The 18944-nt window shown below is 49.4% G+C and overlaps 1 protein-coding gene across 4 annotated transcripts in view; it reads left to right on the plus strand.

Annotated features, from left to right (window-relative positions):
- The first annotated feature begins 350 nt into the window (after nt 1-350).
- GFPT1 (glutamine--fructose-6-phosphate transaminase 1) overlaps nt 351-18944 on the plus strand; it is a 36437-nt gene continuing 17843 nt past the window's right edge. The window contains exons 1-10 of one of the 4 annotated variants that reach the window (XM_065659420.1): nt 351-458; nt 10014-10121; nt 10492-10599; nt 11262-11387; nt 11999-12057; nt 13305-13439; nt 14627-14688; nt 14879-14958; nt 15848-15901; nt 18726-18831. In XM_065659420.1, the coding sequence (XP_065515492.1) occupies nt 452-458; nt 10014-10121; nt 10492-10599; nt 11262-11387; nt 11999-12057; nt 13305-13439; nt 14627-14688; nt 14879-14958; nt 15848-15901; nt 18726-18831 (845 nt within the window). In that variant the 5' untranslated portion in view covers nt 351-451. Of the gene's footprint in view, nt 459-852; nt 2368-10013; nt 10122-10491; nt 10600-11261; nt 11388-11998; nt 12058-13304; nt 13440-14626; nt 14689-14878; nt 14959-15847; nt 15902-18725; nt 18832-18944 lie in introns of those variants that run through there. The other 3 variants (XM_065659421.1, XM_065659419.1, XM_065659422.1) reach the window with 3 other exon arrangements.

Here is an 18944-nt window from a genome sequence, read left to right on the forward strand (position 1 = left end):
TCCTTTGTCAATCACGCCCATCCCCGTTTGCTTTGCAGACTCATCTCGATGGCTTCTTTATTTTCCGGGTCCCTGCTGCTATAGCATCGTTGGAGTAAAACCGATCCGACAGCCCACGGGGGTTTGGGGTGCAGGAGCCCAATGGTCGCTCCCCACCGGAGCCTGGCCGAGCCCTTTGGCGCTGGGGAGAGGGTTGGGGGTAACCGCGGTGGGTACCGCTCCTGGGCGGCGTTAACGGGGCCGGCGCCTGGCCGGCGCGGCCTCCCTCCGCCCGTACGGGGCCGCAGGTCCGGCTGCCACGTCCCGGGGGCCGGGCCGGGGCCGGGGCGGGGCGGGCAGCGATGCCCAATGGCAGGCCGGGCTGCGGGCCTGCGCCCTGGACCCCTCCGCGGAGGGAGGGCGGTGGGGGCCCGGCGCGCAGAGCCGGCGCGGCCGCGGAACGGGGCGCACCATGTGCGGTAAGGGCCGGGCGGCGCGGCCCGGAGCGGGGTAAGGGGGGCGGCTCCCGGTCCTTGTCCCGGTCCCGGTCCCGGTCCCGGTCCCGGTCCCGGTCCCTGCGGGGCCGTGCCCGCAGCGAGCCGCGGCTCCCGGGGCAGCCCGGGCGGAAGGAGGGCGCCGGCCGCGTCCGCGTTGCCTCGGTTATAGAGATAAGGGCCCTGAGCGCCGTTATCTGGGAATGTCATCGTGTTGTCCACCGGCCGCGTACGTTTCCCCGGGGGAGGCGTCTTGTAACGGGAGAATAACTCAAAAGGTCCAATTGTCCCCAAATTGTGTGCGGTTGAGGCCGGCGCGTACAAAAGGCAGCGCTGGAAACACGCCGGTCCCTCGGTGCGGGAGCCTTGCGGGCGCTCAGTGGTGGCGGTGGGTCTGGTTCAGCGGTGCTGGGGATGGCGGCGGGTGGCTTTGTGGGTTCTGGGTCTCAAAGCAGCCGAGTAACACGGGAGCACAAGGCTCGGTGAACGTCGCTGATATGCACGGTATGGAAAAGGGACGTGGGTTTCACCGGTCGCCTTTCCGAATATGGTTGTATCAGAACAGACACTTCTGGGTGGAAAGTGTTGTTCCTGGTTATGTTTTTCAGGCGTTAAAACTTGTGCTGTGGAGGCTCGTACATCAGTTCAAGTTTACTCGGTGTAGGTTGTGAGGCAGGCAGGTAAACACGGTGTGGAGATGTCTGCTATGGGGTTCTGCCCCAGCTCACACCAGGCTGCTTGAACCCCAACAGATGCCTTAAGAGTCACTTTGGTACTTTCCCCTCCTGTTTACTGTATTAGTACAATGTCTCCGCCTCATCTTTTGGACACAGGGATGTGATTTATCCTTTCTCTTCCTTCTCGCACGTTGTTTTCATGTCTTTCCGTAGAAACTCATGCAACTTTGACTGTTGACTCTTCTTTGTTGTTTTTCCCCATTTCCCTCTCTTTCTTTCCCCTGTGTTGTTACGTGTGAAATTAAAATGCTGCTCTAAGTAAGGTTGTGGGGTTTGCACTGGGCAAGTTGCCGTTCCTTTCGTTGTTTCGGGGAGATGGAACCCGTATCACCTTCAACCTCTCAAGTCTGTGGAGCGCTATGAAGAGGCAGGAATTCATGCTTGTGTTTAACACTGTTAATTTTCGTTAAAGGTACAAAGTGGAGCAAAGCTAAGACTGGAAGGGGTAATTATTGTTATAAATAGCTTGCTGCAAGGATAGGGATGGTTTTGGTGCCTTGTGCTTGCCTTAGTTGAGGTCTGGCCTTTGAAATGTGCAATATTAACAGTATTCTCTTTAACCACAATAAGCCCTGACAATACTGAAATGTTCAATATTAACATTATTCTCTTTGTCTTTAACCACGATAAGCCCTGACAATGCTGTGGGTAGTTACTTGTTGTGTTCAAGATGCCGCGTGCTTCTTCCCTTTTTGATACAAGCAAAGTTCCCCTTGGATATTGGAATGTTTTCTGAAGCAGTAGAAAAGGCATTAAGGATCACTGAGTTTTGTTCTGGGAGCCAGAAATACATCGTGCGGTGAAAAACAAGAAGAGGAGAGCATTAACCAAGCACCTTCATGCAGAAAAATGAGCCTTGGAAACTGAGGAGCTTCGGAGCGCAGGAAGTGCGTGGCTGGAGACGGTTCAGGTTCTGTAGGGAACAGGAGGAGAGCTGTTTGGAGGCAGAGGGTGCTACCACATGAACTCTTGTGACTTGTGGTTAAGAGCAGTTGGCAGAAGCACAGGAACGCAGTGAGCTCTGCTGCTGCCTTCGCGCTCCACCCGGGAGCACAGGACAATCGCCGGTGGTCTCAGCTCCTCTTTGGAAGCATCATCTGCAGTGATAACTTGGGCTCCTTCCATCCAGCAGCAGAAGACTCCAGCGATGGAACAAGGTGAACAAACAGAGGTGTTGCCCTTTCAGCTCATGCTGCAAGTGTCATAAATAGAGCTGGCTTGTAGGTACTCCGAGTACTTAACGCTCACTAGACTTTATGCTGCTCCTCACTGAAGTGACAGCAGTCTGCATCTTAGAGGGCCTTGATGTCTCATGCTGTGAGCAGTGTCGTGTTAGCTGTGCAAGCCTGGTTGCTTCTAAGAGCCCTCAAACGTCATTTCTATACCTTCATTGTAAGTCAGGATATACGCTGCTTTATCTTGCTGTGCTTTCTGATGGGTGCACCATCCACGTTTGGATTTTCATCCATTTTGGGTAGAAAGTCAGTTACTAAATGAGTGTCTTGCTTCATTAAAAAAAGACAATGCCGTTACTGTTATCTAAGTTCTCTCTGTGACAGCTTCAAGACTGGAATTACCAACACAATGTTTTCAATGTAGGATAATCTGATGTTCAGGTTTATGTGTGCGTGACCTTACGAAGTCCTGTGATCTGATGTGCTCTTCCTGCTCAACAGGTAAAGGAAAGTAGCCTCAGAGTTTGGTTCCTTGATGCCTGGAGCAACCTGGGGGGTTTGGTTTTAATACCATGAGTGGAAAACAGGTTTTGCGCTTGGTATGTCTTGCAGTTTGAAGACCTAGCTAGGTATAAATTGGGTGTGCTTTAGGCTGGATGCACCAAACCAGTTCAATGTCATCCATGAAATAGTTTGGAAAACAGGTTTTTCAAGGTAGCCAGGCTGTTCTGTAAATAAGTAAACCTGCCCTGACCATTCTTAAGGACAAAAAGTGATTGTAGAATTCAGGTCTTGTGTTACCAGTGATGGCTGAAGATAAAAATGGGCTTAAAGACTCGGGTTTCCAGCACAGCAGTGGGGGCTGCCGAAATGCCATTTGTACGCCTGGGTGTATACTCCTCTGTGAAGCAGAGTAGTGGCTCTTGCCCAGAATGAGTCCTTAGGACTGATGCACTGGTTGCTTACTCCAGGCAGGAACTTTTTAGCTGGGGAGAGAGGTGTGTGCACGGGCAGTGAAAGCAGCATCCAGGGGACAGATGTGGCTCTCCATGGAGGGGGTGTTTTACTGCTCTGCATTTTACAGACTTCATGACTTGAACATCGACTCTCCCATACACAGCTAGCAGACACAATAATGACATCTGCTTGCTTTTGACCTTGTGCTCCTTCAAACCATGTGGAATGAGGGTTATTTCATGACACAGGGGTTGGCACAGTGTCTGCCTCTCTGAAGTGCAGGGCACTAAAGAAGAGGAGCCTGCTCCAGCGGGTTTGAAGCATCAATCTGGGACTGCGCTCTGAGCTATGATGAGTATCTGTGAGAACTTGCTGTTTGCTGGTGTCTCCCCTGCTGTAGCTTGAAGGAAAATGTGTTTATTGCTTCCCCCAGTCTGTAACATGTATTACATATGTGGTATTTAGTAACCTGCATCTAATTTGTTGCAGACTTGAGGCCTAATAATGATCACGAGGATAAAGGATTCTTTGGAGTTGCCAAGTGGATGCACTGATAACATCGTCTGTTGGGATGGTTTGAGCAGTATATGGTGCGGTAGAAAGGAATCTGTAAATCCATCTCGAAGCCTAGCCCCAAGGCTCTTCTGCTTCTGTAGGGAAAGGATTAGGTGAAGCTATTCCTAAGTAACTGCGTCTTCAAGGCACTGGAGGAGATCATTTCTTCTTACCTGGAAGTGGTGATTAATTTCATTTGCCTGTAATCTTACCATGGAATAAAGGAACATGAGCACCAAAAAGCTCTAAGGAAAATGGAGTTCTCAGAGAAAGTATTTTTGGTGACTGCCAACAATAGAAACTATGAATGTCCACTTGGTAAAAACGCTCTTTGTTCAAGCGTGTCACCTCTTTGTAGGGAATTCTTCCTGTAGCTGTCATTAAGGTCTTAGTTTTGTGCTTGGACATTAAGAATGGCTTCTAAGACAGAGTTGAGCTTCGCAAGCAGCTAAGTGCCTGTTCTGCTGGGGGTTCACCAGGTTTTTAAGACAAACCCGCAAGAAAGGAAAGGTTTTATGTCCCATAGTATATTGTTCAAGGTTTTCACTTAAGAGAAATCTACGTAGAACTTCTTGCCACGGTGGGCTGTATTAATCAAGAACTGAATGATAAGCTGACATGCTTTGAATAAGAGTTTTGAGTCCTTATGTGCAAAGTCCTGTGTCAAGTTACTGGTTGAGATGTTTTATTATCTTGTAAAGCGTGACTGCTGTTCCAATCCTGAAGTATACGAGTGTCCTGAATATATATGAGAGTCAAGTCCTGAAGTATGTGAGTGTATTCCAGACAGGGTTATTGTTGTTTCTGAGCCTAGAAATTCCTGTAATATGCTTGCTGCTGCCTTATTCCAGCTTGGAAATTCACAATGACAAACACTGCTGGACCAGAATGAAGCTCAAAGGTTGGGGTTTTGTTTCACAAAGCATGGATTTCACCTCAAACAGTGCCAGCTCAAGGCTTGGCAAGGAAGTGTCATTAAATGCCATTCACACATCCTGGTTTTCTGTGATACTTCCTCTTTCTGGCTTCTTGTACAGGGCAGGTGTGGCGTTACTACTGTAAACTACTCGTCGTTGAGTCATGGAATCAGCCAGGTTGGAAAAGACCTTTAAGATTGAGTCCAGCTATTCCCCCAGGACTGCCAAGTCCACCACTAACCCATGGCACTGAGGGCCATAGAATGCTTTATCCCTAGTTTTAGCTTAATATCCATTTGTTGGACATTTGATGTTGCAGAAGAGCTGGTTTTAGTGGAGGCTTGTGAAGGCTTCTCAAGGCTGTGATGGACCAGCTGGTGTGGTGTCTAAAACGTGTAAGTTGAGCTGAAACTGAAACTCCTCTTTTCAGGTCTACTTTAGGGACCTGAAGTTCCCGGTTTCAGGAGTGTTCTGCTTGGTGCTGCACCAGCTGGGGACCCTGATGGAAATCTGCTAGATTTGCATTGGAATGTCTTCCAAAGCAACATGTTTCCATTGACTGTTGTGATTTAAATGACTTGTCACTTTGACAGCAAAATTGGTGCTTTTGTGTCAAGAGTGCTCCCAATGGAAGCCTTCAGGCAGCTCTCATGGTTGGTACCTCTTCGTCTTTGCAATGCTGTAATTGAGATGAATATAAGCGCAGGGATGGAGCAAACAGGGCTTTGATATTGTGAGTTACACACACAACCCTGTCTGTGGTGTGTGGAGGAAAGGTCTGGCATCATTTAAACTGCAAGGTAGAGTTGCTGTGTGCCACGTTACACCTTGGAGAGGGCTGTGCTTTGTAGCTGGATGAAGAACAATCCTTTGTTCAGCTTTGGAGTAGAACTAGGTTCTTTTTTGAGCTGGTTTTGCATCATGCAGGGCTGGATCACCTGGGAGCCCTTCGACTCAGCACAGCCACCTTCCTTGCTGCACATTTACCCAGGTGAGACCAAGGGCTTGAGGTCTAACTCCAGAGGAGTATTTTGCCTACAGAGCCGCTGTTGGTGGCTGTCTGGAGAACTAAATGGTTTTCCAAGCTACCCCTTATGTCAGTGAAGCACAACAAGTGTTTGATGCTTTGCATCTTTCTTTGCTCAGTTTCTGTTGAGGGCATTGGAATTGTACTTAAAAATGGGAGTGATGACAAATGTGACTGCTCATATAGTCGTGAATAACCCAATAGAAAGCTGGTTGCTAAATGTGCATTGACGCTTTCTCTGGCTATGGAGAGTCACATCGTTGTGGCTTGCTTGAAAAGATGAAATGCATTTGAAAATCCTTCTAGTAAATGAAACTTATTTACACATCATCAACAAGTGTCATAAATGGGGGAGAAGCCTTCAAGTAGTTGGTTTTAGCTTGTGGGTTAGGAAGTCGCGCGTTTAGGAAAAGTTGTGCTCATTTTCAGCAGCCTTTTGTCCCATTTTTTACTTTCGTTATGTGTTATTTTTCCCTATTATCCACTTTTTTTTTTTTACTTTTTCCCCTATTATTCTATTTATTTTAGACTCGTCTTCTCTAAGGTGAGTTCTAAACCCTCTTGTCTCACTTGCCTTCCTGTTTTATGAAATGAGTTCTTAGGCTTTGATTTTCCCTGTGGCATCCCCATTATCACTCCAGTTATTTTCCTCTTGCCATCTAACCACTGAACTGACTCTAACCTGAACCTCCCAGTGTTTACTTGGTCCTCTTTGTTAAGTGTGTGTTAATTTGAAGTGTTAATACTGTATTTATATGTTATTTAGTCGGCTTCATGATGTAGTCTCTCTTTTCCGAAGCAATAAATTCCTTGGTTTGGGGGGGTTGTGTCATTCTTAGTTCTTAGTTTTGTATTCTGATGAATAATCTTAATATAATTGTGCTGTAATTAATAAATTTGTTCGGATTAATAATTGTTAATAACTGAGACAAATGCCAAGTTGGCTCCTTTCTAGCTACGTGTTTGCAGTGTATTTAGAACACAAGTAAGGTTTAACAGTGCTGTTGTTGGGGCTCATTCCAACTGAGCCATCCCTTCCTGGAGGACATTGGTTTCCACTTTGTTCCTGCTCAGTCCATGGCATTTTGGTGTGCCTCTGTGCTCCCATAGAATCAACCAGGGTGGAAAAGACCTTTAACATCATCAAGCCCAACCGTTCCCAGCACTGCCAAGGCCACCACTGACCCATGGCACTGAGGGTGTGTGAACACTTGCAGGGCCGGTGCCTGCAGCCCTGCCCTGGGCAGCTTGTTCCAGTGCCTGAGCACCCTTTGGGCAGGGAATTGTTCCTAGTATCCGGTCTAAATGAGGCTCTTGTGCTGCTGCTGTTCACTGGAAGGGTTTCCAGGAGCTGTTTTCCTGTGGCCAGCCTGATGTTCAACCTCCAGAGCACCTTCATGCTGGTCATCGATCCCCATTCGCTCCAGAGAGAGTTTCCTGCTTGAATGGTCTTTGGTTTTGTGTCCTGGTAGTGGAATAACTCACTAGGTATCCATGTGCCTGAGCAGGATGGGTTATGCCCCAGTGGGATAGCTGGAATCCCCTGAGGGAGCTGCAGAGACTGTTGGTGCCTCTGGAGAGCTCTTTGATGGACCCAGCATTGTCAAAAAAGTGGGAATGGGACCCTTAGTGTATAAATCAAATGCAGGGAGAAGTTCCAACTCTGGAATTATTTAGCTGAATATAAGCAGCTTTTGTGGTTCATATTTACTTGTGCTGGTTATACTTGTGCCGTCTGAAGTAGCTGTACCTTGGATGCCATGGTAGGTGATGTGAAGGGGCACGTCCAGGACTCCTGGAACCCAGCCTGCCTTTTTAAAGACCTCTCCTGTGCTTGTTTTCCCTGCTCGGTCATACACACTTGTTATTTATATGTGTGATGAGCTGTTGGGTGTCTGGGAGGTGTGTGGTATCTAGAAGGAGAGACTTTTCCAGCTGCCAGCTACCAAAGCAGTCTGCTTGGTACTCCTGCTCTAAGACCTGGAAGTCATCTAAAGGACTTTAGGCATCCGGGATGTAGGTGAGATGTGCATGCTTTGGCCTAGATGACAGCTATTTGGAGTCCCTTGTAAACAGGGAGGCTGCTGTTTGCCTGAAGAATGCAGGTTTTAGAAACAGACTGAACGAAGTAGCTCAAACTGGAAACCTTTGTGCCAGAAAGGTGGGAAGAGGAGGGTTTGCTCATTGGAAATATCCTTCAAAGGAGGTTTGTGCCGTGAAGCAGAGGTTGGTAACTGCGGCCAGCGGCTGGGTTGGAGCTGTGAATTGAGAGGTTTGTGGAGAAGGACCTCACCCTGCTGAGGAGTTCCTGGAACCGGCATTCAGGTTGTATGAGGGCCATGGGAGATGGCAGCAGCCCAGCTCTGTGCGTGGCTGGGATGCCAGGAGGGATGGAAGTGGTGCGGATGTTTGTAAGCTCCGTCCTGGTAGTCTTGCAAGTGGTGATGAGAAAAGGCTTTGAGGGAAATTAAGGTAGAAGCTAAAGAAACCCAGTGAAAAGCTCAGTTTGGGGTTTTTTTCCCTTCATCTGACTGCGTGGTTTGAGAAAGAGGAGCAATAGAAAGGGCATCTGATTTTTCTAGCAGCATGGAAGGAAATAAGTGCAGAAGAACTGGAGGGGCTTTGCTGTGTGGTATTTGGTGCTACCCTGAGTGGCCCATATTTCCACTTATACCATAAATGAAGACATCAAAAGCTTAGAATTGTATAGTTTCATTCCAAACCACAAAATGTCAGAGCATGGCAGCACCACCAGGAGCAAAGCAGAGGTTCAGGATGCCTTTAAAAGGACTTTGTGTGTGTGCCTGAGCTCTGTTCCCCTCAACTTCCATGCTCAGATCTTTGTGTGAAACCTCTTCTGCTTTTAGAACCATAGAATAGTTCGGGTTGGAAAGGACCTCAAGATCATCCAGTTCCAACCCCCCTGCCATGGGCAGGGACACCTCACACTAAACCATCCCACCCAAGGCTTCATCCAACCTGGCCTTGAACACCGCCAGGGATGGAGCACTCAGAACCTCCCTGGGCAACCCATTCCAGTGCCTCAGCACCCTAACAGGAAAGAATTTCCTCCTTAGATCCAATCTAAACTTCCCCTGTTTCAGTTTGAACCCATTACCCCTTGTCCTGTCACTACAGTCCCTGACGAAGAGTCCCTCCCCAGCATCCCTATAGGCCCCCTTCAGGAACTTCTGCTTTTATTCCACGCAGATACTTTTCCCCTTTAAAATATTAGGGACAAATGGTAGATTTCCAGTCTTATTTCCAGCATCCACTTTAATGTCTTCTCATGCCGCTGCTTGATGATGGCACCAAAGGAAATCTTTCTGAAATAGAGCTGTAGTTGGCATTAGGATTCTAGGAATTTGTGTGTCCCATCCCTGCTTAAAAATAGAAGCAACAACTTATCTTCCTTTGCAACCTACAGGCAAAATAGCTCCATTAGTTTGAGGGTGTTAGTTTGCATGAGGGAAATGGGGGTTTTTCTTAGTGAGTCTGTGGGAGGAACTTGGGGAAAGTTATTTGAGGAAGAATTCCTTTTGGAGATGGTTCGTCAGCATGCAAAGCTCAGTGCTGGTGAACCTGGGCTTTTTCATCTGGGGTCAGTAGTCAAGGTGGGGTTGGACTGGATGATCTTCGAGTATCTGAAGGGGCTACTAGGATGCTGGAGAGGGGCTCTTCATCAGGGACTGCAGCAATAGGACAAGGGGTGATGGGTTCAGACTGAAACAGGGGGAGTTCAGGTTGGAGATAAGGCAGAAGCTCTTCCCTGTGAGGGTGCTGAGGCGCTGGCACAGGGTGCCCAGAGAAGCTGTGGCTGCCCCATCCCTGGCAGTGCTCAAGGCCAGGTTGGACACAGGGGCTTGGAGCAAGCTGCTCCAGTGGAAGGGGTCCCTGCCCGTGGCAGGAGGTTGGAACTGGGTGATCTTTAGCTCCTTTCCAACCCAAACCATTCTCCGGTCTCTTCAGGGTTGGGGATGTCGCTAACATCCTCCACCGGGCCTCAGGTGGGGTCAGGAAATGCTGTGAGCGTGGTGGTACCTTCAGGCAGGGGTTCTCAGTGCTGGGGCCTGTCCGAGCTGTACCACAGTGCTCCTCCTCAGCAGACAGCACGTGCAGGGCTCTCTCAGGTGTGACTCTGTTGTAAGCCTGTGCTCTTTTCCCCCATACAGGAATCTTTGCTTACCTGAACTACCATGTTCCCCGGACAAGACGGGAGATCCTGGAGACCCTTATCAAAGGGCTGCAGCGGCTGGAGTACAGAGGCTATGATTCCGCAGGTAGCTCCCTCCCAGCAGCTCGTCCTGGTTTGAATCTTGGCTTGTAAACAGTGATTTTCGTGGTGTGTTTGTGAATGGTTTCTACTGCATCACACATTGGAAGTGCCTCTGGTCGTGTGGCAGAGGTTTGGATTCCCTTTCAGTATACACGTTTCTAGGAGTATCCTTGATGCCCAGAATCTAATGCTTTAAAAATACCCACAAGGTGACAAAGGGAAAACTCAGGGCTTATCAAAGGGATTTCTTGCCTTTCTTTGGAGGGTCAGCTATGGGGAGAAAGGGCAATGCAGAGAAAAATAGGGACAGTATTTATGTAAAATACGCTTTCTGTAAGTCACGTTTTCTCTTCATATCCTGTGGTGATGTTTAGGTGTGGGATTCGATGGTGGAAATGACAAAGACTGGGAAGCTAATGCCTGCAAAATCCAGATTATCAAACAGAAGGGGAAAGTGAAGGCTCTGGACGAAGAGGTTCACAGTATGTATCTCCCTTCCATTCTTTGCCTTGGAATGCCCGGTCATCTCCTTTGTGGTTTGCCCAGGAAACTCTGTATTTCCACATAACTTGTGTATAAAGTGCATGTGCTGTGAAGAACCCAGTGATCCTGTGGATGTTGGCACGAAGTTAGAGATAAATGCTGATTTCACAAGACAAATGAATCACATCCTGTTAAAGTCAAGTAGACCTGAAATTTGGTTTAGAAAGCACCTAAAAAAACCCCAGACAAAAGACTCCTTAAGCTGGGGAAAGGGAATTACTGGGAGATAGTTATCAGAGACCTGGAGCTTGGGGAAAAAAGAGGAGTGCTCTTAAAAGCCTGTTAAATCTCTGCCCAACGTGAAGGTTGTTGGATGGGGAGTTCGTGTGAGCGCTGGGAAGGGCATGGTTAGAAGCTCTTCAGAGGAATCACAGCCTCTAGTTTGCATTTGACAGCTGCTGTGTTATAACTTCCCTTTCCTTATCGTGTGCTAGTGTCCTTCCAGGTGCAGCGGGCTCTTATCCAAAGGGAAGGTGGGTAGCTATAATCTTAGTGTGAGGAGACTGTTTCCCTATCAGTATCGCTGTCCTGGTGTAACTCCCACCTTGACTTTGGCATGGGGACACTCCCTTGGTACTAAAAACCTCTACTTCTGCCACAGAGCAACAGGACATGGACCTTGATATCGAGTTTGACGTGCACCTTGGAATCGCCCATACCCGCTGGGCCACCCATGGCGAGCCCAGTCCCATCAACAGCCACCCACAGCGCTCGGATAAAAACAATGGTGAGTGGGTGCTTGAGGCACTGGCAGGTCTTGGAACATCATAGAATCCTGGAATGGTTTGGGTTGGAAGGGACCTTAAACTCCTCCAGCTCCAACCCCTGCCACGGGCAGGGACCCCTTCCACTGGAGCAGCTTGCTCCAAGCCCCTGTGTCCAACCTGGCCTTGAGCACTGCCAGGGATGGGGCAGCCACAGCCTCCCCCTTGTCCTGTCCCTACAGGCCCTTGTCCAAAGCCCCTCATCTGGAAGAGCTTCTGATGCCCAGTGTGTCACAGGGCGGTGGGTTATTCAGGCTGTGCTGCCAGTTACTGGGAAGCTGGAGGGGTTTGGACTCGGTTTCTGGCCATGGGATCCTTGCAGCCATGACCAGTCCCAGGGAGGGCCAGGATCAGTGCCCAGCAGTTGTGTGGCAGCTGCTGAGCACTGGAGTGGCTCCAGCACCATGGCAGGACCTCAGCAGCCCTTGTCCTGCCTGGGTCATTGCTACCTCCTGCCCTTGCCAGCCCGGCCGAATGGGGCAGTGAAAGGGATGGCACCAGGGGCTGAAACTCCTCTGCTCTGCCCGGTGGGGACTGGTGCCGGGGCTGAGCAGGGCCTTTCCTCCATTCCCAGAGTTTATTGTCATCCACAACGGCATCATCACCAACTACAAGGACCTGCGCAAGTTCCTGGTGAGTGACGCTGCGTGTGAGACACTCACCCCCTGGCTCCCTTGTGCTCCCACCCTTACCCACTCCCCCACTTGTATTCTCACACTCACTTGTCCCACTCCTCCACTCGCTCCCCACTCACGTTCGCTCTTCCATTCATGTTCCCCCCTCATGTTTTTGCGCTCGCGCTCACTCTTCCACTCGCTCCTCCACTGCGCTCTCTCCTACTGTGAGTATTCTCACACTTGCATCCTTCCCATTCCTTCCCTACCTCACTCACGCTTCTCCAGTCACTCCCACTCACATTCCCCCCCTCTCACTGCATTTCCCTGCTCATACTCTCACATTCACACTCACTGCCCTACTCACAGTCCCCAACTCACACTCCCCCTTGATCCCTCGCTCCCCCACTCGCCCTCCTCCATTCACACTCTGCACTCATGTCTCCCACTCACACTTGTCCGCTTGAACTCCCTTCCTCATACACTTACTCCTGTACTCCCCTCCCTTTTGCACGGTCGTGTGTGCACTCACACCCCCTTTGCATGCTCACTCCTCCACTTGCACTCACTCTTCTACTCACCTGCACTCTGATCCTCACGCTCACTCCTGTACTCGCACTTGAGGAGTGGGAGGGTGGGAGAAGGGGAAGGAGGTAAATACCAGAGGGGAAGGGATGAAAGGGAAAGGAAGTGGAAAGAAGGGCAAAGAGATGAAGGGAAGAAGGAAGGAAAATGAGAAAGGAAAGGGTAAGGAAGAAGGCAAGAAATGGGAGGCAGGAAAAGGAGTCCAAGGGAAAGGGAGAGAGGGAAGGAAGAAAAAGGGAAAGGCAGGAAATAAAGGGAAAAGTCAGGAGGGAAAAGGGAGAAGAAATGGAGGGGGGAAGACAAGGAAAAGCAAGAAGGAGAGAAGGAAGAGAAGAAAAAGGAAGAGGAAGATAGGAAAGGAGAAAGGGAAAAGCAGGAGGGAAGGATGGAAAAAGGGAGTAAAAGGAAGGAAGAAATGCAGTATGGGAGGATAAAAGAAAGGAAAAAAGGGAAAGGCAGAAGGAAAAGGAAAGGTAGGGAGGCAGGAGCTAAGGAAAGCAGGGACAGGAGAAAGCGAGGGAAGAAAAGCCAAGGGTGGGGAGGAAAGGAGAAATGAAAGAAGGAAAAACAGTAGAAAGGAACATCAGGAACAATGTGGAGTGAAAGGGCTGAGGGAAAGGGAAGGAGAAGCAAGGTGGGAAGGGAGCAGCGGGCTGTGAGCAGCGTGTGCTGTCGCTGCAGGAGAGCAAAGGCTACGACTTCGAGTCGGAGACGGACACAGAGAGCATCGCCAAGCTGGTCAAGTACATGTACGACAACCGCGACAGCGATGACATCAGCTTCACCACCCTTGTGGAGAGGGTCATCCAGCAGCTGGTAATGCTGGGAGCAGGGGACACACACACAGAAAATAACCCCTCCAGTGTTGCCCAGGAGGAGGTGGCCAATGTGGCCCTGTCAGGCTGCACATAGGTCATGCTGCGGCACATGTTACGGTGTGGGTTTGTCTTTCCTGCCTCCAACAGTTCATCCAAGGCACATGTTGGGTTTTCTTTAACGTGATTCATTCCTTGGGAGAGAAATGGCCACGTTTTGGGGCATAGAAGTATCTCGAAGCAGTGGGTCCGTGGTGGGTTGCGTGGTGAGTGTGCAGGGGGTGGGAGCTGGCGTGGGATGGAGTGGGAATAAGTGCAGTGAAAAGAAGTCTGGGTCTCAAGTCTTCCCTGCAGCCTCCATCTGGAAGAGGTGCTGACCCCTTGTGGGAGCTCTGCTGCCTAGCGTGTGGCTCCACTTGTTGCTGAGTGGTGCTCAGGACCAGGATCCGTCTGCAAGGATCCATCCCTTGCCCCAGAGCTCAGGAAGTTTTCAGAATCATAGAATCACGGAATGGTTTGGGTTGGAAAGGACCTTAAAGCTCCTCCAGCTCCAACCCTTGCCACGGGCAGGGACCCCTTCCACTGGAGCAGCTTGCTCCAAGCCCCTGTGTCCAACCTGGCCTTGAGCACTGCCAGGGATGGGGCAGCCACAGCTTCTCTGGGCACCCTGTGCCAGCGCCTCAGCACCCTCACAGGGAAGAGCTTCTGCCTTATCTCCAACCTGAACTCCCCCTGTTTCATTCTGAACCCATCACCCCTTGTCCTATTGCTGCAGTCCCTGATGAAGAGCCCCTCTCCAGCATCCTTGCAGCCCCCTTCAGACCCTGGAAGCTGCTCTGAGGTCTCCACGCAGCTTCTCTTCTCCAGGCTGAACAGCCCCAGTGTTCTCAGCCTGGCTCCATAGCGGAGCTGCTCCAGCCCCTGAGCATCCCCATGGCCTCCTCTGGACATGCTCCAACAGCTCCATGTCCTTATGCTGAGGACACTGGAACTGTGCACAGTACTGCAAGTGGGGTCTCACACAGGAGCTGTAGCAGCAAAGACCAGGGATGTATTGTGCTGGCAGATTGTGGTGGCTCACCCATTGGCACCTCACCTGAGCAGACACCCCAGAGTTCTGGTGCTGCTTTTACCCGCTCCTTGCCTCTGTAAGGATGGGATGAGCAGTTTATGTTTCTCTTGTTCCAGGAAGGTGCTTTCGCCCTTGTGTTCAAAAGTGTTCATTATCCTGGTCAAGCAGTTGGGACCAGGTAGGTATTGCTTTGGGAAAGAACATCCATGTTGCACCCCATGTATCACTCTTTTGGCATAAAAGAGTGCTTTTATGGAAGGAGCTTGCTCTTCTTCAGCCCAGTTCAGTTCTGTGCTGGAGAGCAGTGGCTCCATTGGGTCAAACGAATCTTGGGGCACCTTGGGCTCTAACTCAATGTCTTCCTGCAGGCGAGGCAGCCCCCTGCTTATCGGGGTGCGCAGCGAGCACAAGCTCTCCACTGACCACATCCCCATCCTCTACCGGACGGGTAAGTGGGAGCATCCCTGGAGCCTGGCTCCAGTCACAGACAGCACAGGGTTTCACAGGCATTGGAATACATATTCACACTTTCAAACTTTCATCTGTAAATGAAACCATTACAAAAATGAGATTTTGGGTGGTTTTAAGTCAGTTTTAAGCACCATGTTCCTCAAGTTAGTCTCTGTTGTGCAATCAAAGCTTTAATGTCCAGTGGTTGCAAAGAAAACACATCTTAATGTGGTAGAATAGAGTAAAATAGGATAGTAAAGTTAACAGTTTGGTTAAACTTAGATCATAGAATGGTTTGGGTTGAAAAGGACCTTAGGATCACCCAGTTCCAACCCCCTGCCGTGGGCAGGGACACCTTACTCTAGACCATGCCACCCAAGGCTCCCTCCAGCCTGGCCTTGCACACTGCCAGGGTTCATGGTCTGTGTGTGGCATGTTGGCATTCACAGGCCTGGCTGCTTTCAAGACCAGAAATGTCTGTGCTGGGCCAGCTTTCCACTGTCACAGACCTTTCCCCTATCCCCGGTGTGACTTTTAACAAGCAGAACGCTGGTACCCTGTGTGTGGCACCCACGGCTCATCGTCCCTCCATCTTCCACACGTGTGCGTAACCCCCGCAGACATGTGGGTGTCCCCTTGAAAATGAAAAGTGCCTGAAGAATTCTTTGTCCTTTTCCTCCTCTTTTAAATGATCCCATAATTTCCTGTTGTCAGAGAAGGCTGAACCCATACAGTCAGTGGCCTGGTTCTCTGGGCACCAGTAAGCTGTGCTGTGGTTGCTCTGGGTTGGATATTGAGTGGTAATCCTCAATGTATGTATGTATTTTTTCACTGATGATCTCAAGTTTGGTGTTTGACAGTTTCTTCTCCCCCAATTACACTTTCAGCTGTGCAATCTATGGATCATTCTTTTGATGGAATATCCATAAAAATGGAGGAAGGTGCCTACGAGAGACGATTTAATACTCCCAAAATTCAGACAAACCCTCCAGTTCCTTAGGAAAGCAATCACAAATGAGACAAATACGCATTGTGTCTTTAGTATGTGGTTATTGCTTTCCATGCAGTGAAATGAGTGGGAATTTCTTCTAGATTGATGAAACCAATCCACCCATGAGTCCACCCATCCCATTTCAAATCTTCCGACGCAACTATTGGTGTACGTGCACAATTGATGCCTTGGTGCAGCTTGTGCGGTGTGCTCCCTGCTGCTCTGATTACAGAAGGAAACAGTCAATTACCTTAAACCTTAAGAGAGTGAAACCCTGTTAGGAGGCTGCTAATGGGCATAGAATCATAGGATAGTTTGGGTTAGATTGTCAAAGAGCTGCATCCTCCCTCCTGGTTGTAGTAGGAGTGTGAACTGCAGCTCCTGGTAGAAGCATTAAGGTTTCCCTGAGGCTGGAACTTCCTTCCCTTTGCTCATTTATTAGGGTGAACCACTTTTAATGCACATTAACTACTTCAATTCCTTTAAAGGCTAAACCCATCAAGTGTGATGCTTCACATGTGAAGCAGGAGAATGCTCTTCTGTAAGAGGAAAGGAACTGATTCTTAGTTTAATAAGTAGTCAGCAGTCCATGCTGTTGGGGTGAAATCTGTGCACTGTTGCTGGAGGAGAAACAAACCTCAGGTTATTCAAAGGGAACAGTGTGTTTGCTCCATTGGGAGCTGCTTTACCTGAACCCAAACATTAGAATCATGGAATGGTTTGGGTTGGAAGGGACCTTAAAGCTCCTCCAGCTCCAACCCCTGCCACAGGCAGGGACCCCTTCCACTGGAGCAGCTTGCTCCAAGCCCCTGTGTCCAACCTGGCCTTGAGCACTGCCAGGGATGGGGCAGCCACAGCTTCTCTGGGCACCCTGTGCCAGCGCCTCAGCACCCTCACAGGGAAGAGCTCCTGCCTTATCTCCAACCTGAACTTCCCCTGTTTCAGTTTGAACCCATCACCCCTTGTCCTATCATACAGTCCCTGATGAAGAGCCCCTCTCCAGCATCCCATAGGAGAGGCTTTGTTTCTCTTTGCCCTCTTCAGTCAGTGTAAAGCATTAAGGCTAGTTGACCGTAAGTCCTGGGGGCTTTAAGAACCTAAGTCCCTCAGCTTTCAGAGGCTTTTCTGAACAACTGAGACTCCCTCACCCATTTTTTACCATATCTCTGTGAATTCTCCATGATGTCTCCTCCAGCCCTTAATTCAAAAGGGAAAGAATTAAAAGATGAAGTCTGTGTTGCTTCTAAATTGTAGTCAATAGAAGGTAGGTGCTGCAGAGCAAAGAGGCAGGTTCCTATAGAGAAATGGACAGTCTGTGGCCAAACCCATGGGCAATGTAACTGCAATTGGCTGATAATACTTACTGGAACTTCTCAACCCCTTCTTGGTCAGATAGATCTGTAGTGCATGTGCACAATAACCACACGTTCCAGGTAGAATCCACGATACAGGAAAGCAATGCAGCATAATAAAGACAATGCAGGGCAATGTGCTGATCTGAGAACCAAATTTGCATGTTGTGATCAAGTCGGGGTGCTGCTGGGAGGGAACAGCCACTAACATCTTTACTCTGTCCTTTCTCACCACCGAATCAGCCTTTCCTGCCTCAACAACAAAGGAGCTGTTTTCCTCATGTACTGAACTGGAGGGCTCTAAATTCTTGGTTGAGTGGAATCTTCTTCCTTAAGGAGTATCAACATGAAAGCAGTAGTTTTCCTTTACGGAAGGATAAATCCAAACCTCATGAGCTCTGCTTACATCCCTGAACCAGACTGGTGTCCAGTGGGTGAAACACAACACGAGAGCTTCAGGAATGAATATAACAGTCACTTTAGTGGTGTTATTCTTTGGCAATAGTCACATTTTGCACAATCCCTCTCACCTCTTACCATGCCCTGCACGACAGCCACCTCATTCTGTCCAAGGTGAGTGCAGAGCAGTGTCCTGGTCCTCATCTGCATTCCTGGTGGGCTTTGCCACCACAAAGTATATAAAGAGGAGGTGGAGGATTAGAGGGAATTGCTGGAATACCTTAGAAAGGATCCCTGCTCAAACACCGCCCTTCTTTAAAGGCTTAGTACAGGTTTCTCCTAAGCTGACTCTCAGTTCTGTGTCCACCTCTCCTCATCCCTGGCAATAGTGTAGGACTCACAGTGGTTTGCCAGCCTTCTGCATCAGAATGCAGTGGTTGTGTTTGGTAGCTCTGGAACACCACCAGGTACTTAATCATGGGTTTCCTGAGCTGGGAAGCATTAGCTCCACCAGACAAAACTCAGTCTGGGTTACATGTGCTCACTGGAACCATGTGGTTGCTCAGGCAGCAGCTCTGAGAGATAGCTGACAAAGAAAGAGCAATCCTGCTCCGTTTCTCACCGCCTCAGGAAAGTGAGTGCAACAGGAGCACAGGAGAAACTGAAAGTGATGAAACAGGGCCGATTCGATCAGAAAACCCTCAGTAAATGTGACTGCTTCTAAAGCAGCTTAAATCCTCTCCCAGCAGAGCTAGACAGGAGCTTTTGCTCATATTTTCCTCTCTACTTGAACTCCCTGCTAACGTTACATTGCAGGCTGAATTCGAAAGCACATCCAGAGCCTCGCAAGCCAGCTGGGAAGGGGCCCATGAAGGCGGGTGCTGCTCTGCTGCTCTCTCCTACTGTGGCTGCTCAGTTAAATACTGCTTCATGTTGGTACTCGTGGGGCCTGTGGTGACAGTGATGCTGCAGCCGCGTTCCGGTGTGTTGGCACGCGCGGTCCCTGACCCTTGTATCTTCTAGGGAAGGACAAGAAGGGAAGCTGCAACCTGTCTCGTGTGGACAGCACCACCTGCCTTTTCCCTGTGGAGGAGAAAGCTGTGGAGTACTACTTCGCTTCTGATGCTAGGTAATGTGCTGCAGAACCTTTTAGTGTGTGTAAAAATACCCTGTTTAAAGCTAAGGCTTTGAACAGGAGGTGGGGTGGCTGTGGTTTTGTTCTGGATAACATAAACTCTGTGT

The sequence above is a fragment of the Lathamus discolor genome, chromosome 22 (genome assembly GCF_037157495.1).
Source record: "Lathamus discolor isolate bLatDis1 chromosome 22, bLatDis1.hap1, whole genome shotgun sequence".
Lineage (NCBI taxonomy): Eukaryota > Metazoa > Chordata > Aves > Psittaciformes > Psittacidae > Lathamus > Lathamus discolor.